General features: G+C 41.3%; 1 protein-coding gene and 1 long non-coding RNA gene across 3 annotated transcripts; one reads left to right on the plus strand and one right to left on the minus strand.

Moving 5' to 3' along the window:
• Positions 1-1,893: 1,893 nt before the first annotated feature.
• Positions 1,894-23,427, minus strand: Gm14502. 2 transcript variants are annotated; one of them, XR_003953038.1, is made up of 3 exons: positions 18,059-23,427; positions 4,245-15,472; positions 1,894-3,841 (listed from the first exon to the last, which is right to left on the minus strand). It is a non-coding gene; the product is annotated as a predicted gene 14502 (long non-coding RNA). The 2 variants fall into 2 exon arrangements; XR_386884.4 differs by lacking the exon at positions 18,059-23,427 and having other exon boundaries at positions 1,899-3,841; positions 4,245-6,073; positions 15,299-17,867.
• Positions 17,921-23,534, plus strand: Gm6592 (predicted gene 6592). The gene is made up of 6 exons (NM_001081564.1): positions 17,921-17,989; positions 18,444-18,552; positions 18,857-18,946; positions 19,422-19,471; positions 20,070-20,145; positions 23,422-23,534. Exons 1-6 carry the CDS (start codon positions 17,921-17,923, stop codon positions 23,532-23,534), a joined length of 507 nt encoding a protein of 168 aa, NP_001075033.1.

Raw genomic sequence — 23,534 nt, forward strand, 5'->3', positions numbered from 1 at the left:
GCAGGAGCCATAAGCTGAGGTGAGAGCTCAGCACCAGGGCCTGACAATGTGTTAAAGAGGCTGAGTGACTTTGGACCTTACAAGAGCAGCCCATGCCCTCCAGTTCAGCAAGCACAGAACCCTTTAAGGCTGGCATCCACACCCACATTCAGTGTCTTTTCTGGGTGGATATGTACCTACTGAGTATCCTCTAGGAAGCAAAATTCAGGTGCAAGTACAACTAGAATTCTGAATAACTTGGATACAGAACTCCCAAATGTCTCAGTTGGCACTTGGACCATATCAGTTGTATTCATTGTGTATTTCATATTTTAACAAATAGTTAATATTTGGGGATTCCTAATATGTTTATAACAAATCATATCCATTTTTAATTCCTATAGGAACTTATGAAGAACACTTAAATATGCATAAATGAATTGAGCTATGGGTGGTACCCTTCTATTCTGCATGACTGTAAGTCAAAATGCTTTAGGGCATATTTTCAGAACCCTGCACCACAAGGTCCATCCCACATTCCTCTGAGCATGCTACTGTAGCTGGAAAGCATTAGTCTGCCAGAATTAGCATTTACCTTGGGCTTGATCTTCATACATGACATGTGTGATTGTTCTGATGGCCATTCAGTGAGTGTTAGTGAGATAGATGACACAGTAAGGACACTTCTAGAGAGTGACAAGAACAGCCAGGTTCCAACTTCCATTCCTGACTCCCAGTTTTCCGTAAATATAAGATTTTCTTCCTCCAAAGGAGGACCACTAACTCTGCTTCAAAAGTAGACATTTTCTCTTCCCATTTCATCCTGAAGAATCTATTTCTTTGATGTTTTAAGGCAGCATATAAAGTAATGGGTTTCAAGATGACATATTCCCATACCTTGTCCCACCCCCTATCTTCATCTTACTAGTCCCTTTCTTTTTCCCTGATTGTCCCTGTTACTACTTTCCTGGCCCCAGTACACAAAGTTAATCTTTGTACCTCTTTAAGGACTCCACCTCCCATCTTATGATACCCTTTCCAATTTCATGCCCCACCCAATACAGAATTACACAATACACAAATTTAAACATGGTTACTCATTTGAACTTAACCCTGGACCATCTCTTTCTGCATTTGGTTTGTTTTGTTGAACACATCTATTTATCAGTGCCTCTGAACCCTCTCTGCATCCTCACATAGTGGTGAAGCAGAGGCCTCTTGTCTCTTCCCTCTCTACAGGTCTGTTCATCAGAGCCAAATGCATAGCAATACTCGTTACCTCCATCATTCCTAGTAGAGTTGCATGGGGCATTATGGCTCAGACATATGAGTGCTATGTGAAATGGGCATATAACATAGCTCACCTCATAGCATCGACCATGGAAAACTAATAATAATTCTAGACCCGACTGAAACCTTTATCATACCAACACAGTTTATGTGTCCCTTGCCTGCAGTGGTCCAGAACGCTAGGTCTCATTTGTACTATCTATGTCCTTCAGATATAAGCCTTAATTCTTCTATTCCATAAGCTCTTCTACCTTTGCTGCCATTCGGCTCTGACTTTGGACTTGGCTCTAGTTCCACATTTGTGAGACCTCCCTTAGGCTCTGTTAAGTATCTACTTTATCATCTATTCCTGTTCATATAAAATCCTAAATTTCTGCCGATGTATCTTATTTTTCTAGAGTGATACCTTGTCCCCTAGGCCTGTTGTATATGTTAATCAGTCTTTACTAGTAAACCATATCCCAGGCTAAAGAGAAGTATTTTTTAAACAATTATTATTAATGGTAATGTATATGAGCACACTGTCATTGTCTTCATACACACCAGGAGAGGGCATCAGATCCCATTACAGATGGTTGTGAGCCACCATGTGGTTGCTGGGATTTGAACTCAGGACCTCTGGAAGAGCAGTCAGCACTTTAACCACTAAGCCATCTCACCAGCCCCCGAGGAGTATTCTTTATTGTGAGTTTGGTGAGTCCTGCTCACAACACTTTCTTTGTGATGACCCTACTGTCTTCCTTACCTTGTTGCTCCCTAAATCTTGTTCTAGGGATCTAGGTCAATGTTAAACTCACTTATAAATGTATTCACACACTATGTGCAGTAGTCTACTCTTGTAAGCCCAATACTCCAGAGAGTGCGTGGGGCACAAATACCACAATTGGGCTATAAAGTGAGTTCCAGTATAGCCTGGGATGCATAATGGAACCTATATCAGTGAACAAAAATAAAGTGAAAGATATTGATTATAGCCCAGGAGAAGCTCTGATCCTGATGACTTGGAATTTGACAGAGGACAACTGCAAATTTGATGCCAGCCTAGGTGATTTAGTGAAACCTCATCTGGAAATGACACAAACAACTGAATATGTGTGTTAGTTTTGATAGTCTGAGTGATTCAGTGAAGTCTGGGACATAGTAGGAAAAGCTCCACTTTTCCCCTTGTATGAGAACATTTCTGAAAGTAATTATGTTGTGAGATCTCTCATCTAATTCCCAAGCAAATCTGTTGGCAATGTCACATGATCATGGTAGTTATGTGGGAGACAAGGATGCTTGAGGAATTAGCTCATTAGAATCATGTACTTGAGTCTGTTTCTTGCCTTGGGCCCTTCCTATATTCCTTGTGGGCCACCCTAATCCAAGATGAAGGGAAAAACATCGTCCCTTCATATGCTGCATGTATGGAAAATTCATCTATCAACTGAGCCCACTGAAAGTGTAAGCCCATAGTAAACTTTCTGCGTTAACTTTCTTTCAGGATTCTGTCAACAATGAAGCAATACAGCTAGTCCAGTGCAGCTCAATGCTGAGCCCTTGCCTTGCAATGCAGAGGACCTGGGTTCATTCCCTAGAATCAGACATTACATTTATTCCCACAAAGCTAAAATTAGAGGGTTAAAAAAATAACTTTTGATCTTCATAGGCATGAGCCTCTCTCTACACTGAACCTCAGGTTCTTTGGTAGATGAAGATACTATGTGTTGTCAAGCAAAGCCAGATTCTACCACATCACAGAATTTGGATTTGTCACCTTTGTGCAAACAGGGAAGAAAGTGTATCCTAGCCAAACAATAAAACTAGATAGTTGGAAGTAGACACATTTCTAGTGTAGCATGGCAGGTAACAGGTGTCCCTAGTGATGACTTGTATATGTGTGTGAGAGACAGAGAAACATGTTGACATAGACAAATAGCTGCTTTTCAGTCCTAGGCAAGGGGAGGGCAGTGTGCTTCAGTGCAATGATAGCTGACACACAATTCCTCATAAAAGTAGAGGGCACAAAACCAGCAATATGCATTAGGTATATGCCTTGCTAAATGGAATGTTGATAGGCTTATTATATTTCCACTTGTTTTATGAGTTATTTTGTGCTTGTATGCATAGATATGTGTGTATGTGTGTGCACACACAAATGCGTTCAGTTGTGAATAGCAAAGGACACTGAGAGGGAGTCATTTCTCTGTGTCCACCATGTAGGTCCTTAAGATTAAACTCAAGTCTGACAGCAGGATCCTTTATCACTGAGCCATTTAGCCTGCTTGCAACATTGGTATTCTGCCAGAGTGGCTGTCACACAGTAAGACATGTTTGGCACGACGGAAAAAGACTCCTAACAGTGTTTGGCATATCCTACAAAATTGCTAAGAGAACAAACACATGACACATGCTTAACTCAGACTTCTAGTAGACTTTTATAAATAAATAAATATAGGTACAAATGTATATAATAAATAAATATATAAATAAATGTATGTATCTATACTGCTGATATTTAGTCTTTCAAACTGGAGATGTGATGTTGAATCGCCACTCCATCCTTCTTCCAACTTGGACTTATTTCCACTGTCTGTGGTTGAGACAAGAAAGAGAAGGAAGAGAAATGCTAGTGAGTTGCCACCACCTACTCAGCACTCTGTTTCGACCTGTCCTTCAGAGCCTGCATGCTCTCCTTCTGCCCAGCTTCAGAGCTCTGCCCCACAAGCACACCCTCTTCTAGAGCATGGCCCTCCCTCACCAGAGGAAGTAGTGGCCTACACTTTGAGTGATAACCTGGGATTTAGAAGCCGATAGCTTCCTGGCTAGGGAAGGTCTCCAAACTACCCAGCACTGCAGTAAAGGAAGCATGACATATTACATCCGGTTCATCTTGCACCCCAAAGGACTAGAAGTGGATGATTGGGTAGGGTCTAATACCATATGGTAAACGTGTGTGTTCTGGGTGTTGTGAGATGTGTCAGAGGACCACTTACCAGTTCAGTAATCATCATCTTCTTCCTCTTCAGGATCACTAATCTCTGAATATATCACTCGATACTTCCTCTCTCGCAGCCGGTGGCTCCAAACATTGACCTGAATGCCATCAGTTTCTAAAATGTGGAGAGGTTAGTGCATGAGTGCTAGGCCTTTTCTCATCAGAAAAGAACAGGGCTTGGCCCTCCCATGAGCCCGTGGGCCTTACTGCTGGCTCACAGAAATTGAGATATCAGCCATACAGGAATATAGACCAAAGGCCAGCTTGGGTTATATTGTCCAGTACTGTCTTGTCCCCATTAGCATCCCCATCCCCTGAAATAGATTTCCTATTTTATCCTCTAATAGGAGGAGGACCCAATGACCATCCATATTGTATAGATTTCAGGGTTAGTTTCAGAGCATGTAGAAAACTTGTCCAGTGTCACATGAATTTCAGAAGGACAAGTCAAATTATGATTATAGAGACCTGTTCTAACATCTGAACTGGTGCTGGGGGGACCACCACCTTTCTGGACCTCACCCAGAAAGGCCAAACACCTCAAACATTCCAGGGAAACTTGAGTATTGTTTCCCCTCTACTTTCCTCTCATCCAATGCCATCCTATTGTCTGTCCCCAAAGCATTTGCTTTCTCTTGGGTGTGTGGTGTCTCTGAGTCTACTGCTCCTGAAACACATGTTGGGTTATTCCTCCCCCTGCTACCTTCTTCAGCAGTTTTTAAACACTGAAGCACTTATTCAGGTAGTCAGTAGTATATTTGTATTGTATTAGAGGTTAAGTGTCTTCTCATGTATTTTTCTAAAGATTCTATTAGCATATATTAGTTATATATGTTGTTTCACTTCATTATTATATTTTATATGCATATATAATGTAATTTGATCATGTGTGCGCCTAATGGCTCTCATGAGTCACTCCGATGCCCTTCCTCCCTACCCCTAGATTCCCTTTTATTGCCTCTTGCTTGGTATCGGTGAGACCCAGTGAGCTTAGTTAGGCTTACTTATGTGTGCATTGGGTGTCATTGGCCTTTTCCCCTAGCACCTGGCAACTGCCATCATATCCTCTGAGAGGGGCAGAAGCTTGTGAGCCCCTCCTTCCATGGCAGAATGTTAAAGGGATTGATCTTTTGCAGGTGTTTTTAAAGGATTTTTCATAACATATTAATCACACTTGACAAATTATTTCACTTTTTGTAACTAAATAAAAAAAAGTACACGGGTGTTTAAATGGGAAAAAATGTCGTAAGTAAACCTAGTTTCCAGAGTTACAATATTTGCCTTTATATTGTTATTACACTGTCATTTGCGCAAGCAGGAGAGATGTAATTAAGAGTGAGGAACAAAGATTAGGTGAAGAAAAGCGCTGGAAGAAGCCACAGGCTCTGGGAGAGGCTGGAATATGAAATACATGGCTGCACACAGAAGTTGGTGGTACACTGCGTGCACAGTAAGTAAAGCATGAACAGAAAGAAGGACACAGCACTGCATGCACCTTAGTGTCATGTGCAGATGAGCGTACCATAGGGCCTGTGGTGATGACCGCACAATGGTAGTGAGTGCAGATGAACACACCATGGTGGCATGTCCAGGTGAATGCACCGTGGTGGCATGTCCAGGTGAATGCACTGTTTTGGGTGATCCTTGGATTCTCTATCCTCCAGGAACAGTTTGACTGTTTCAGAAGATGGTGATGATTCTGACGACTGAGATGCACGTGTGGTGGTGTCTCTGGAGGCTAAAGTGCAGGTGCCAAGTGATTCCAAATAGCTGGGTATATTTTGTCTCAGGGGCACCTCTGGAGAGTCAGCCTGTTTCTTTCAGCCTCTAAAGAACAGAGATGAGTCCCTTACCTTGTTCTCTGCATTGTCCTAGCCTTTCTGTGCTGTTTGTGAGGAGCCTGCAGATAAGAATTTGTCCAGCAGGGGGCAGGGTGTACATGGATGTTCTCCAGGAACAGTCTTGGCTGGGAAGGAGAGCTAGACTCCAGGTTATCCAAACTGGTATATCCAGCACAAAATTCAAGCTTTTTCTTATTTTTTAAAGATTTTTTCATAATTAATTCAACTTTACTCAGAGGCAAAAATTTTGGTGTCTTTGTCTTAGTTATTGTTGTATTACTATGAAGAAACACCATAACTAAGACAACACTTATAAAAGTCAACATTTAATTAGGGGCTAATTCAGAGTATCAGCCCATTACCAACACTGTGGTGATCCGACAGACACATTGGTATAGAATTAGCTGAGAGTGTTACATCATGATCCCCAGGGAGCAGCAGGAGCGAGAGGGGGTGAGGAGAGAAAGCAAGACACTGGGTCTGGTGTGGGCATTTGAACCATCAAATCCTACTTCCAGTGGCATAATTTCTTCAATAAGGCCACACTTCCTAATCTCTCTCATATAGTGCCACTCCCTTGTAATCAGTATTCAAATCTATAGGTCTGTGGGGCTGGGGGCATTGTCATTCAAACCACTATATGATTCAAAAGAGAAATCAAGAAATTAAAGACTTTGCAGAACTGATTGAAAACGATTATACAACATACACAAACTTATGGAATGCATTGAAGCCAGTTTTAAAGGTGTTATTTATAGCATTAGTCCGTATATAAAAAACACACAATTGAAAACTCTAGAACAAAAAGAGGAGATCACACTGCAAAGAAGTAGATGGAAAGAAATAGTCAAATTCAGGGCAGAAATAGATAAGATAGAACAAAACAAGGCAACACAAAGAATCCATGAAACAAAATTCTTTGGAAAGTTATAGATAGAAAAACCCTTATACAAAATTAATTAAAAGATGAGGAGAGAATGTTCAAATAAAAAAATTAGAAATTAAAGAGAGATTTGACAACAGAACCAAGGAAATCCACAGAAAAATCAAGACATAGTTTAAAATCTGTATTTCACCTAATTGGAAAATCCAAAAGAAATTGATAATTTTCTCTGTGCATCCCACGTACCAAAGTTAAATCAAGATAAGCAAACTAGATAGATGTGTAACTCCAACTGAAATAGAAGGAGTCATTAAAATATCCCACCACTCCCCAAAATTCCAGGGCCAGATGATTTTGGCACAGAGTGCCACCAGACTCGTTTTTAAAATTAACTTTATTATCTTATTTATGCGAGTATTCTACCTGTATGAATATCTGTGAAATGCCAGTGTGCCTGATGCATTCAGAAGTCAGCAGTATATCCACCAGATTTGGAGTTAGATATGGTTGTGGGCCATCATGTAGGTGTTGGGAATTGAGCCTGGTCCTCTGAAAAAGCAGCTACTACAGAGCCATTTCTCCAGACTTTTTTTTTAGATTTATTTCTTTATTATATGTAAGGACACTGTAGCTGTCTTCATACACACCAGAACAGGGCATCAGATCTCATTGCAGATGCTTGTGAGCCACCATGTGGTTGCTGGGAATTGAACTCAGGACCTTTGGAAGAGCAGTAAGTGCTCTTAACTGCTGAGCCATCTCTCCAGCCCTTCCCTAGACTTTTAATGAAGAGTTAATGCCAATACTCCTCAGAGTATTCCACAAAACAGAAACAGAAAGAACACTGCCCAATTCATTTTATAAGGCCACAATTACTCTGATACACAAACCACATAAAAAACTAACAACAAAAGAGGATTACAGACTAATTTCTCCTATAAAAACATACAGGCAAGAATATTCAACAAGATACTTGCAAATCAAATCCAAGAACACATCACAAAGATCAAGCACCATGATCAGGCAGGCTTCATCCCAGAGATGTAAGCATGGTCAAACATACATGAATAGATAAATGTAATGCACCATATGAGCCACCTCAAAGATTAAACACTACATTAGATGCAGAAAATACCTCTGACAAAATCCAACACCACTTTATAAAAGTCCTGGAGAGGTTAGGGATACAAGGGGCATACCTCAACATAAAAAAGCAGTTTAAACTCAGAGGAATTCCACTAAAATAAGGAATAAGACAAGGTTGTCCACTCTCTCCTTACCTGTTCAATAGCTTGAAGCCTTAGCTACATCAATAAAAAGACAAGTGAAGGAGATCAAGGGGAAACAAATTGGAAAGGAAGATGTCAAAGTATCTGCATTTGCAGATGACACAATAGTATATATGAGTGACCCTAAAAATTATACCAGGAAACTTCTACAGCACATAAACATTTTCAGCAAAGTATCTGAATACAAAACTAACCCAAAAACATCAGTAGCCCTCCTATATACAAATGACAAATGGACTGAGCAAGAAATCAGAGAAACAACGCCCTTTGCAATAACACCAAAAAATATATTGTTGGGTAACTCTAACCAAGCAAGTGAAAGACTTGGACGATAAAAACGTCAAGTCATTGAGGAAAGAAATTAAAGTCTTCTTTATTCGAACATGGAAATCGATCCCGTCATCATTAACTGGTAAAAATGAACATTCTTTTGAAAGCAATCTACAGATTCAATACAGAACCCATCAAAATTGTAACACAATTCTTTATAGACATTAAAAGAACAATGTTCAGGTTCATATGGAAACACAAAACCCACAGGATAGTTAAAACAATCCTGAAGAATAAAAGAACTGCTGGAGGTCTCATTATTCCCAACTTCAAGATGTACTAGGGAAGTAGAGTAATTAAAACAGCATGTTATTGGCATAAAAACAGACAGGTTGATTAATGAAATCTAATTGAAGACCTAGACACAAAGCCACACACCCATGGACACATGTTCTTTGGTAAGGAGGCCAAAATCAAAAACTGGAAAGATGACAGCATCTTCATTGAATGGTGATGTCAAATTGCAAACTGGATGTCTGCATGCAGAAGAATCTAAGTATACCACATCTATCACTCTGTAGAAAATTCAAGCCCAAATGCTTCAATACAAGACCTCAACAGAAAGCCAGATACACTGATATGAGATATGAGAGAGAGTGAGAGAGAGAGAGAGAGAGAGAGAGAGAGAGAGAGAGAGAGAGAGAGAGAGTGTTGGGGAACCCTTGAACTTATTGTCACAGGAGACGATTTTCTGAACAGAACACTCCAGGCTCTAAGATCAACAGTCAGTGGGACCTAATAAACTGAGAGGCTTCTATCAGGCAAAAGACAATCATTCAGACAACGTGGCAGCCCACAGAATGGGAAAAGATATTCACCAACGCTGAATATACAGAGGGTCAATATCCAAAATATATAAAGTGCTCAAAAATTCAAAATGAGAAAACCAAATAATCCAATTAAAACGGGGGAAAGATCTAAACAGAATGCTCAGTAGAAAAAACACAAACAGCCGAGAAACACTTAAAGAAATGTTCATCATCCTTTGCCATTAGGGAAATGCAAATCAAAACCATGAGGTTCCATCTTACACTTGTCAGAATGGCTAAGATCAACAAAATACATGACAGTTCATGGAATAAGAAGAGGAAAACTTATCCATTGCTAGTGGCAGTGCAAACATGTGCAGTGACTATGGAAATCAGGGTGACAGTTCCTCGGGAATGTGGGTGTTGATCTACCTCAAAATCCAGCTATACTACTCTTGAGTATATATCTAAAGGATGCTCCATCCTATCAGAAGGACATTTACACAACCATGTTATATGCTGCTGTATTCATAATAGCAAGAACTTGGAAACAAATCAGATGTCCTTCAACAGAAGAATGGATAAAGGAAATATGGTACATTTACACAATGGGGAATTACTCAGCTCTTAAAAATGATATCATAAAATTTGCAGTCAAATGGACAGAACTTAGGAATACATGAGTGATGTATTCCAGATCCAGAAAGAAAAATATGGTATATATTCACTTGTATGCATATATTAGCTGTGAAGTTAATGATACCTAAGAACCAGAGACTATAGTAGTATTAACAATATTATAGTAGGTGTACTATAAGGGACCAGAGGGGACAGATGCTTCTCATTAGGAAAGGGAGACAGAATAAATAATTACTGATAGATATGTAGAGCTAGAATGGAAGGATCAAGTGGGGAGGGAAAGGGGATAGAAGATAGTGTGATGCAATATTGGGAAAGGCATCTAACATTAAGGGGCATTTGAGTGGTAGTCATATATGTATGTATGTATGGAAATCTAAGCGAAATTGCCATATAATAGGAAAGAGTCCCAACTGGCATCTCTTACCACCAAATGGACCTTCTGGTACCAGAACCGGGTTATATCTAATTGTGTTGTTGGCCATGGGAATCCCAAACAACCCTGTTGGTTGCTAAGACTACAGACTGCATTTCCCAATGAGAGCAAGGCTCACTGCTGAAGACACCTGAACGACTCTCCTCCCTCTTCCAACTGTTATTTCTGTAAAACATGGAAAAATAAGTGTCTGCATGTGTGTACATAGGATGGCATGTGACTGCATTAGGATGGAACACAGGACAGTGAGCATTCAAACTGAATGTGGTATATGTTTACCACTCACTCATTATCTATAATAATATGCATTCTTTATTCTTGTTGTAGAATTTTATGTGATATGCCTTCCAGATATTCCTCCAAATGAAATCCTGTCCACCTGGCCATGGGTGAAGAAGAAGAAGGGAGCTGTGTATAACCTACTCAGGCATCTTGACTGAAAAGGATATAAACATGGAAGGACAGAGTCCATCAGAAGTAGGTAGGATGATGATAAGTACCAAAAACAGTTGGAGAAGGGGCCGAAGGTCTAGTGGATCTTAAAATCATTTATTGTTATTAATTACTACTACCACTACATACATTTCTAATGTGCTTATGTGTGTGTACATGCCACTATGTGCATGTCAGACAATTAATTAATTGAAAAAAAGAGAAAAAATAGAATCTTATGTTGTGGCATTAGTCACTAGACACTTACCATAACTGCTTAAAAACTGTAGACACTTAAATTGTACTGCAGAATATGGTTTCCTTGCCACAGAGAGAGAGGGCTCAGCCAAAATGACTCGTACAGAGCAAGCCTGACCATTTGAGTTGGGTCCTTTGAACCCATATAAACATGGAAGGACAGAGTCCATCAGAAGTAGGTAGGATGATGATAAGTACCAAAAACCGTTGGAGAAGGGGCCGAAGGTCTAGTGGATCTTAAAATCATTTATTGTTATTAATTACTACTACCACTACATACATTTCTAATGTGCTTATGTGTGTGTACATGCCACTATGTGCATGTCAGACAATACATTTGTCTAGCTGGTTCTCTCCTAATAAGTGGATATTAGCCCAAAAGTACAGAATCCCTAGGATAAAACACAGAGTGTAAGAAGTTTAACAAGAAAGAAGGCCCAAGTGATGATGCTTCAATCTCACTTAAAAGAAGGAAGAAGATAATCACTGGAGGCAGAGGGAGAAGAGGTACCTAGGTGGGAGAGGGGCAGGGGAGAGGAAAAAGCGGGGGGCAGGATCAGGTATTGGGGGAGACAGGGCCAGAAAGCCAGGAGAGTGGAAATATGCTACTGCTGGGGTGGAAATAGGGGGAACCTCTAGAAAGTCCAAGAGACCTGGGATGTGAGTCTCCCAGGACTCAATTGTGATGAAATTAGCTGAAATGCCCAACACTAGGGAGATATAACCTAAAGCTACTACCTCCAGTAGATAGACATGGTCTGCAGTGGAGGGGTAGGGTCACCAACCCACTTTCAAAAGTTTTGATCCAGAATTGGACCCATCTAAAAGAAATGCAGGAACAAAAGTAGACCAGAATATGAAGGAAAGCTTGTTCAGTGACCAGCCCAACTTGGGCTCCATCTTATGGTGGGCACCAATCCCTGACATTATTACTGATGCCATGTTATGCTTGCAGACAGGAGCCTGGCATGGCTATCCTGTGAGAGGCTCTACCAGCAGCTGACTGAGACAGATGCAGATACTTACAGCCAACCATTGGACTTAGCTTGGGGACCCCAATGGAAGAGTCAGGGAAAGGAGTAAAGGACATGTAGGGGATTGGAACCCCATAGAAATACTAACAGTGTCAATTAACCTGAATCCCTCAGAGCTCCCCAAGACCAAGCTACCAACCAAAGAGCATACACAGGCTGGTTCAAGGCCCCTGATCTATCTATCTATCTATCTATCTATCTATCTATCTATCTATCTATCTATCTATCTATCTATCTATCTATCTATCTCAAACATAGGACTGCCTTGTCTGGTCTCAGTGAGAAAGGTCATACCTGATCCTGTAGAGACATGATGCGCCAGGATTGGGGGATGCCTAGGGTGGGGGAAAGGGGAGTTTACTGGGAGGAGGGCAACATTTGGGATGCAAATAAATAATTAAAAGTATCATTCTGATGGGGGCATCTCTACGACCAGCCAGAGACCCAGGATTGGGGAGGCACCCAGGAGCCTCTATTGGGCCAATTTTAGTTGAGACTCCTAGCAGTGGAAATATGGAACCTGAGGTGGTCATCTCCTTTAGACAGACAGGACCCTTGGTGGAGTGATAAGGACACTGATCTACCCTCAAAACTTTTAACCCCAAATTTTTCCTGTCTACAAAAAGAAAGGGACAAAATATGGAGCAGAGACTGAAGGAATGTCCAAGCAATAACAAGCCCAACGAGACTCATCAAATAGACAAGCACCAATCCTTGAAACTATTAATGATACTCTGTTTTGCTTGCAGAGAGGAGCATAGCATTAGTGTCCTCTGAGAGTCTGTATCCAGAAGCTGACTGAAACAGATGCAGAAATCTATGGCCAAACACCAAATGGAAGTCAGGGACTCTTATGGAAGAGGTACGGAAGGATTGAAGTCCCTGAAGGGGATAGGAACTTCACAATAAGAGCAATAGATTCAACTAACCTTTGGCAGTTCCCGGAAACTGTACTATCAACCAAAGAACACACACAGACTGTGCCTAGGCCTCTGTGCTCATATGTAGCAGATATGCAGCTTGGTCTTCATGCTGATCCCCCAACAACTGGAGGAGGGGCTTTCCCTCAATCTACTGCCTGTCTGTGAAACTGTTCCACAACAGGGCTGACTTGTCTGGCCTCAGTGAGACAGCATGTACCTAGCTATGCAGAGATTTGATGTGTAAGCATTTGGGGATACTGAGGGGGCTCCACCCTCTCAAAGGCGAAGGAGAGGGGGTTGGGAGGAAGAACTGTGTGAGGGAGAGGACTGGGAGGACAAGGGGCAGAATTTGGATGTAAAGTGAATAAATAAGGAAAAATATAGTTGGGTTTTGTGCTGACTTAATAAACTTGTAATATAGGTTCTTCTCATGAACTCACTAGGCCTGGATAGTTGACTTCCTTTGTCGCCTGATTTGTTAAAACATTATATATTTTATATTCATGAGGGCTCTGTCTTCAGACACACAAAAAGAGGGTATCAGATCCCATTATAGATGGTTGTGAGCCTCCATGTGGTTGGTGGGACTTGAACTCAGGACCTCTGGAAGAGGAGACAGTGCTCTTCACCACTGAACCATCTCTCCAAACCTTTCACCTTATTTCTAAAAATTGATTACCTCTTAATATGTACTGAGTTTGACTTTGGTTTTTTTTTCCAAATTCTTGTGTTGCATAATAAGTCATTTGATTGCACTCTTTTTTTTGTTAAATGTAGACACTTAGGGCTATAAACTTTCCTCTTAAAAGTGCTTTTACTGTTTCCCAAATGGTTTGTCGTGTTGTGATTCTGGTTTACTTAGTTCCAAGAATACTTAATTTTCTTGTTTGACCCCTTTATCATTCAGTCATGAACTGTTAATTTCCATGAGTGTATATACTTAGTAGGGTTTTGTTTACTATTCATCTTAAGGATATTGCACAATGGCTGGGCAGGATATGTGGAATTATTTCAATTTTTCTGCAATTACTAAGTTTTGTGTTACAGCAAGTGCTCCACTGTAGAAAATGTGCATTGTGATGCGGAGTAGCATGTATATTTGTGTATTCTTGGTGTTTGGTTTGAATATTCTGTAGATATCTCTTAGGTCCATTTGATAAAAGGGGTCATTGAGTTCTGAAGTATCTGTTTCTTTCTTTATTTTTGGTCCAGATGTCCCATCTATAGCAGAAACTGGAGTGCTGAAATTGCTTCCTATTATGAAGTTTGTGTTAATCTGGAGTTTTAATTCCATTAATATGATTTAATGAAATTGGCTGCACCAGAGTTTTGTGCATATTTTGCATAGTATTATAGTATTTTATTAATTGATTGATCCCTTGATTAAAATGAAGTAACTTTGTCTGCAGTTACTGTTTCAGGCACTATATGGAAAAGGAGTGGGGACAGTGGACAGCCCTGACTTATGTTTTTAGAGGGACTGCTTCACATTGCTCTCCATTTAAGAAAATGCTGACTGTGGGCTGTGGGGGAAGCCATTCCTTTGTAATATGACTTAAAATTAATTATTATAAATGTTTAAGAAGAAAACATAAGGAGAATATGCAGTTGAAGTTTTAATGCTGGTCCCAAGGTCCATGGACCATTGCCTTGCCAGAAAAAAAGTCTCAGTCATTCTGAGCAGGACATTATTGACAGAGCAGTCCTCAGAATGCAAAGTCTACATAGCATTAAGGAGGAATGGAGGCACATGCCATTTGAGTAGAGAAGCCTTCCTAACAGAAGCACTTGGGAACCCTTTAAAAAGCATTATAAACTCTAATCATAAGCAGACTGTTTTGCTATTATTCATAAGAATTTCACAGAAAACAAGCTCTTGGGTCTTTGGAGAAAGAGCACATATAGGAATAATTTCAACTCTAAACTTTCCTTTAATAAATAATTTCAATGTTGTGGGTTTATTGTAAAGAGGTCCCAGGGTAGAATGTCTAAGGAAGACAGAAAAGAAAGATGTGGCTAGTCTTTTTTTTTAGAAAAACAACTGCACAGTAGACAGTAGTCTAGATATAAGGGAAAGGCCAGGTATCCAGAGGAATTCACGTTTCAACAGGTAAAGAGATCCAGGAGTAACAATGCCGTGGGGGTTGGGATCATTATATTATAGTGGGGATATTTAGTACATCCCTTTGGTGATGTACTTCCTGCCTGAAACCCTGGGCTCCAACATTCCGTTCTTACCGCATTTCCTCCATCAGTTCCCTGAGGAATTCAAAGGGTTTGGTTGCCTGGTTGCTGAGTCTCTAGTAACAGCTGAATCAAGGTGCTTATTTGGGTCTCTTCTTGGAGAAACACTCCTTTGTCCCTTCCTGTCTGAGGTAGGTTCTTCCTCGGGGATGTCCCAGTAAACTAAACCTTAACAGATAGAAAAGTTAGCCTGTTTGGATCAACCTGTGCGTTTCTTGTGTCTCCAGCATTGCTCAGCCCTTAGAACTGTTCTTTGAGCTAAACCGTCACTGTGCAATTACTTATGAAACCTAGAAATTATAACCCTTTTATGTCTGACAGACTATGTTACTCTTTGTGAGGGAAGTAGTATACCTCTTAGCTTCACAAACTTTGAAACTTCCTATTTGCCTTGAGATTCCCTCCATCCTCAGTGACACCAAATGATCTCTGTCTGAGGGGCTACTTTCAAACTTCCTCTTGGATGAAGACACAGTCTTCAAGGTCCCAGAGACACCTCAATGTCTACTCACTAAAAGGTCTCTGGGGGATTTAGTTTGAGGATCCTTGGTTAGTGTATCTTGAGATGTGCCAAGGTCTTTGACCTTCTGTGACAGTTGGTCCTGTAGATGTGGAGATTCTAGGACTTTATCTAAGCTACCCTAGTAACAGCCCAGCAGGTCATACTCTACTTAACATGTACACCCACTTTCAGCACAGCATCGCCATATAGCCATTTCCTAGGTCCCTGGAAACCATCAGTTGGGGAGGGGACTATTAAATCTGTGGCAGTCCTCTCACCAAGTATATATTGGACACCACAAAAATCTACACATGATGCAGTGCACTGTACCACAAAATGGTGATCTAAATTCCTTAAAAGGCAGGTACAGGAGAAGTGTTTGGGTTCATGGTTTCTCTGTTAACCTTAGCAACCTAGCCACATTCTGTCTCCAGGGGAAAAACTTAAGAGTAGGTAATGAAGTAGACACATGTATTTAAGTTTCAGCAGGCGCACAGAACTGTCTTTTATTAAAAAGTTTATAGTGTCTATTACATTTAAATTTATTTATTTAATCATTTACTTACTCTAAACCCACGCAATTGTAGTCCCCCTTCCTTCCCTCTTCCAAGTCCTGCCCCCACCTCCCTTCTACCCCCCATCCACTCCTCCTCTGTTTCTCTTCAGAAAAGGGCAGCCCTCCCATGGATATCAACCAATCTTAGCATATCAAGTTGCAGTAAGACTAGGCACATCCTCTGTTAAGGCTAGAGGTAACCCAGGAGGAAAGAGTCCCAAAGGCAAGCAACAGAATCACAGACATCCCCTGCTGTTAGGAGTCCTACATGAAGCCCAAGCTGAAATGTTATATGCGTAGAGGGATTAACTCAATTCCATGCACACTCCCTAGATGGCGGTTCAGTCTCCATGAGCCCCTATGGACCAAAATTATTTGATTCTTAAGTTTTCTTCTAGTGTCCTTGGTCCTTCTGGCTCCTACAGCCCTTGCTACCCCTCTTCTCAGGATTCCCTAATCTCCGCCTAATGTTTGGCTGTGGGTATTTGCATCTGTCTCCATCAGGTGCTGGGTGAAGCCTCTCTGTGCCTATTACTTTTGTAATAAAATAAAAAGTTAAAGCATTTATTTACTCATGAAGGGAAAATTCTGGAAATGTTAAGTAATCACCCAGAGCTGGATGAACCTACAGGAAAGGAGCATGGGAGGCAACATATAGGAAAAGTATGATGGTTCAAGACACACGTGTGTCTGCTTATCAAATATGGCTAATTCATCATATTTCTCTGTTTTCCTATTCATTTACACATGAGTGAAGCTTTATGACTTCTCTCTTCTAATATTTTCTTTTTTGGCAAAACTAGGGAATTAATGCAAGGCCCACTCACATGTTACATAAGAATCCTACTACTAAGCTACAACTTAAACCCTGATTGAGTCTTTGAGACAGGATTTAATTATATATTACCCTGACTGTCCTAGATCTCACTTTATGGTTGACTCAGACAGGCATTGAACATACCACCCTTCTACCTCAGCCTCCCAACTACCCTGTGTTACAGGCATAAGAAGGGAACTCTGGCTTCTCTTCCTCCCTTACAAACTCACGCTAGGTAGCTACAAACTAGTCACTAAAGGGTTTTGTAAAACACTAGGAGTTATTCTTCCTCTCTGCTTGTATTTGGTGCTTGGTGTACCTTCTTCTACTGAACTCCTCACAACCCATTTTCTAGTGACAACTGATGCATTCTTATCTTCTATTAAATCAGTTTTCACTGTCCTCGCCTGAGTGCGAACATGTGCTTGCCCAATTCAATAAGTTTCTATTTCCTTTAATCTCAATGAAAACTTCAGGGAATTAATCAGGACAGACACTTGATCCACTCTCAAAGTCTCAGGATACCTTCATACATGTTTATCCATGTTGATAGAGTCTAATTGATTCCTAACCACCAACTCTCCCATAGACCTAATCAAGGAAAGATGATCCCAGGGTGAAGAGGAGTACAAGTAATGTCAGCTACCGACTTTTACTGTGTATGTGCAACTCCTTCCTTCACAGGACATTTAGTTTTGGGCTTGAAGAAGACAAGATGGTGCTTTTCAAAAACACACTGACATGGAAACAGTGATTTCCTGTGAAAAGATCCCCATGGAAGTACTTCATAAACCAAAGAATATCTGCAAGGTGAGGGGGCTGGGTAGTGGGGTGGACAGAAGCAGCTGAGTGACCAAGGGCCACTGTAGAATGACTTACCAGAAGGTGGAAATCAGAGGCACTTGGGACAAGGACTACAGTCTCCACTGGACCTCCATAAGTCTCAGGTTTTCTCTCCATGCACAAATGCTCCATGAGTCCTTCTACAGCCTCCATGAGGACTTCAGATTAGTGACCTAGTCCTACATTCATTTGGTGACACTCAGTCCCTTGTAAGTGAGGGAGGAGAACACATGAGCAGCATTGAGCATTTATAGTGGCTGGGGAAAAGGCTGTCTCTCACTCAACCCTCATATGTCCCAGGATCGATTGTCTTGATTTTCTGGTGGACCACTAAGTCCTCCACCACAAAGGGCATTCTGGGATGAATGGCACAGACATCCAGCAGAGCAGTTGCCAGAGTTTTCATTCCCTTCTTTTCCAGGCCTTCCAGGATATTTCTACATACTTCTCTGGTGAAGAGTGGGGAAAGCTGACTGAATGGCAGAAAAGTGCCTACATGTACATGAAAAGAAACTACACCAGAATGACCGGCCAAGATAAGATGAAATCTGGGTTCAGACCAGTCTGGGGGGTTCCAGGTTGTTTGCTATGCCAATCTTCTCAACCTGTAGCAGGGCCCTCTCCCACAATACCTTTCTTTACTGAGTAATGTCAAGGTGCTTGTCGAGCCTGCAGCAGCTCTTTTCCACCCTTTTCAGAGCTGACAGCATAGATCATAGGCAATAGAGTGCCGGCCTCTTATGGGCCTTAAGATCTGGGCTGCAGCACAGCTCTTAGCAGCATATCCCCTCATTGCACTGCCTGTTAAAGAACAAGCACTCTGCTTCCTCTTAGGGGTCACCGTGAACCAACCAGTCTTCATGAGTGGCAAGGAGCAGGCCAAGCAATCCTTGGTGAAAGGCATTGAAGTTCATGACAGTGAAGGTGAGTGATCAGGTAGAGGCTGTGAAAGTGCACCTTCTCAGTCAAGATGCATGCTAAGGTGATAGGAAGCTCTTTTCTTGTTCAGATCAGGGTTGTGTGGAACAGAGCTCACTCTGAGGATTATGTAGAAGATCCTGTCATGCACAATTCTAAAACATTATTGTGTACATTATACTGGATAATAAGTAAATGGCCAATGTGTAACACCTTCAAAGAGAGTCAGAATGCCCTGTGTTCTACCAGCTTGTGAGGGGATGATGCAGTGATGTGGCTTAGCTGACACTTCCTATCCAATCAGAAGGAGACTTCTAAAAGGGCACCTGTCATTGGTCAGATGAAAGAGAGCCAGGCTCCACTAGCTCCTCCTTCATGAATGGGCCCACTCTCCACTCTAGCCTTCCCTAAATCAGCAAGAGTCTGAGCCTTTGGAATATTTACTAACAAACAAAACCATCTGATTTGTCACTATCTGTAGATGAATGCTTTGAAGAATCTTTTGGTGTGACACCAAGAAAACGAATGAAGGCAAGTATCACCTCTTTCTGAAGGAGTGCACCCTGTTTGTCCCTCAGTTTTTGTCCATAATGTTTTTTTAAAGACTTATTTATTATTATATGTAAGTACACTGTAGCTGTCTTCAGACACAGCAGAAGAGGGCAACAGATCTCATTACAGATGGTTGTGAGCCACCATGTGGTTGCTGGGATTTGAACTCAGGACCTTCAGAAGAGCAGTCAGTGCTATTAATCGCTGAGCCATCTTGCCAGCCACCTCTTTTTCCTTCTTCTTCTTCTTTCATGTTCACATTGTTGCGAACATAGTTTTCTTCTTGGTGGTGGATAAGTTTATAAATATATATTTGATACTTAAAGTGTAAATTTTAATGTGTAGCTTCACATGCTGTTTCAAATGCCAATTCTAACTGTATCTTTCATAGAGTTATATATAGTTAGTCCATATAGTTATAGTCATTGAATCTTTGGGTGTGTGATGATTTTATTTATTTGCCAGGCCCTGTCCTAAATATTATCCAGCAAATTGGAACACCCTTTATCAAGTAGCAGAAACACTCCATGTAGATTACTATTTGCCAAAATGCCTTTTCTCTGATTCTCTTTTATAGCTGACATCAGTGACAATAAGTATTCATAATGTAGAAGGAAGCCTTGCCTCTGGAGAGAATGATTCCAACTTGGCAGGTTGGCTGCAATCTAATTCCTATTCCTTATCATAAGTTACTGTTTGTCAATATGGTATTTATTTAATTCTTTGAGGATTTTATATAATTGATTTTAAACATATTCGCACATACCCCACCCTTTTATTTAATGAATATAGAACATCTTTCCTCACAGTTTTTCTCAAAACCACCATACCTTTTTTATGTTATTTAAAAATAAACAAAACTCAAGGAAAATTTGTGCTATCTACATACTGTGGGATGTAGAACCATCCACTAGAGTATGATTGACCTACCAGAGGCTATACTCTTAAAATGGACTCTTTCTCCCACAAAAACCACCTACTGTTAAGAGCACAGGAATTCCCACTCAGTCCATGCCAGAGTGCTGGCAGGCTTGATCTTGTGCAGGTCTCATAGGGGCAAAGACACCTACTGTGTGTTCATGAGTCTAATAACCATGTCATGTCCCTCAAACACTACATTGCTCTGGTGCAAATGTCTTCTGCCTCTTCAAATCTCTCGATCCCCTTCTTTTGTTATGGAACTTGAGCTTGGGGGGAGAGTGTGTGACATGTTTGATGTTTTGTGGGCAATCCATAGACACTTACTTTGTGCAGTCTAACCAGATGGGAGTTTCTGCATTAGCCACCAATCACTGTACAAAACAACTTCTCTGAAGCTGTCTGAGAGCTCCTTTCCCTATGAGTAGAGACTTTTGAGTTTAGAAGACAGTTTGTAATACATTCATTTAGCAAAATCATATTGGGTTTCCCAATGGTCCTGTGCAACTACAGGTTCTTGGTCATACTTACAGTACAGGACCTGTGTTTCTTCAATTAGAGCATTTTAGTACTTAGAGTATTGATAATGAGGATTGCCTCAACTGCGCTAGATTATTGACCCAAAGAGCAGTTCCACTTGCTTGCTAGCTAACCTGTAGCCCAACCCACTGAAGTGTAGTCCAGTCTTCCTTAGTTTCTAAAGCCTAGGTGATGCTTCTGTCAATATTCTCTCGCAGAGCTTGCACATTCTTTCATCCTGACACTCACTTTCCACATAGGGATCTCCAGCTGGCCTATGCTCTCTGAAGGGCCCATGCACTCTTCTGCTACAAATGATAGGGCTTTCATAGTAGACCCCTTCGACTTTGATCAAGTTCAGGACATATCTATACCTGAGAACTTTCTGCCCCACAGCCCCAAGCCAGAGGACCCCCAGGAGGCACCTGACTATGGAATGGGGGTTCCCACAGCTGCAGGGTCCAGTGTAGTGTCGAGAGAGTTCTGGGAGCTGAGGTTAGTGACCAGTGAGGACCCAGCTAAGGACTGACTGTATGAAGGGAGGAATCCTGATAGTGCAAATGTAGGTGGTTACTATTATCTGACACTCCAGATCCAGAGTATCTGACACAGTGTTTCCTCCACAGGCATATCCACATACATGTTCCACATACACAGAGACATACAGAGAAATACAAATGTAAACATACAATAAAAGGCTTTACATTCAGTTTCTGACTTCTTTTAGTTGTACATATACTCCCTCATGCATGACTCAGGAAGGTGAATGAAAGGTAGCTGAGGATTAGTGACTAATGGCACATCTTGGCATATCAACAGAAAGGGTGTAGGCACCACCTTGCCCAGTTCCACCTGCAGTGCTCTCACCAGCATCACATGAGATATCACCTCTGGCACGAGGTTCTTTAATACCTACATCACTGTCTCCTTTCTTTCTACCCCGTCCCCAGCTCCATTCACTTGCACATGCCATATTCATCTGCACACGCCACTACGGGGCATTCAAATGCACATACCACCATAGTACACTCACCCGGACACACCACCAGGGTACATTCACATGCACTCACTACCATTGTGCGTTAATTACCACAGGCCACCATGGTACATCCATCTGCATGTGGCAGCAAGGTGCATGCAGTGCTGTGTCCTTCATTCTGTTCATGCTTTACTTACTGTGCATGCAGTGCACCACCACCTTCTGTGTGCAGCCAAGTAGTTCATATTCCTGCCTCTCCCAGAGCCTGTGGCTTCTTCCAGCGCTTTTCTTCACCTAATCTTTGTTCCTTACTCTTGATTTCATCTCTTCTGCTTGCTCAAATGACAGTGTATTAACAATATAAAGGCAAACATTGTAGCTGTGGAAACTATGTTTACTTAGGACATTTCTTTCCCATTTAAACACCCGTGTTCTTTTTTTTATTTAGTTACAAAAAGTGAAATACTTTGTCAAGTGTGATTAATATGTTATGAAAAATCCTTTAAAAACTCCTGCAAAAGATCAAGCCCTGTAACATTCTGCCATGGAAGGAGGGGCTCACCAGCTTCTGCCCCTCTCAGAGGATATGATGGCAGTTGCCAGGTGCTAAGGGAAAAGGACAGTTAGGCCCAATACACACACAAGTAAGCCTAACTAAGCTCACTGGGTCTCACCGATACCAAGCAAGAGGCAATAAAAGGGAATCTAGGGGTAGGGAGGAAGGGCATCAGAGTGACTCATGGAAGCCATTAGGTGCACACATGATCAAATTACATTATATATGCATATAAAATGTAATAATGAAATGGAACAACATATATAACTAATATATGCTAATAGAATCTTTAGAAAAATACATGAGAAGACACTTAACCTCTAAGACAATACAAACATACTACTGACTACCTGAATAAGTGCTTCAGTGTTTAATAACCGCTGAAGAAGGCAGCACGGAAGGAATAACCCAACATGTGTTCCAGGAACAGCAGGCTCAGAGACACCAGCACAACAAAGAGAAAGCCCATGCTTTGGGGACAGACAACAGGGTGGCATTGGATGAGAAAAAAGCACAGGGGAAACAATACTCTGGTTTCCCTAGATTGTTCGAGGTGTTTGGCCTTTCTGGGTGAGGCACTCCCCCCAGCACCAGTTCAGATGTTACAATGGGTCTCTAAAATCATAATTTGACTTTTCCTTCTGAAAGCCATGTGACACTGGACAAGTCTTCTACATGTTCTGAAGCTAACCCTGAAATCTATACGATATATGTGAATGGTCACTGGGCCCTCCTCCTAATGGAGGATAAAATAGGAAATCTATATCAGGGGATTGGAAGGGGAACCAGTCAGTACACTGGACAATATAACCCAAACTGGCCTTTGGTCTGTATGGCTGACATCTCAATCCCTGTGAGCCAGCAGTAAAGGCCCAGAGGCTCATGGGAGGGCCAAGCCCTGTTCTTTTCTGATGAGAAAAGGCCTAGCACTCATGCACTAACCTCTCTACATTTTAGAAACTGATGGCATTCAGGTCAATGTTTGGAGCCACCGGCTGCGAGAGAGGAAGTATCGAGTGATATATTCAGAGATTAGTGATCCTGAAGAGGAAGAAGATGATGATTACTGA

This window comes from Mus musculus, chromosome X (assembly GCF_000001635.26).
Source record: "Mus musculus strain C57BL/6J chromosome X, GRCm38.p6 C57BL/6J".
NCBI lineage: Eukaryota > Metazoa > Chordata > Mammalia > Rodentia > Muridae > Mus > Mus musculus.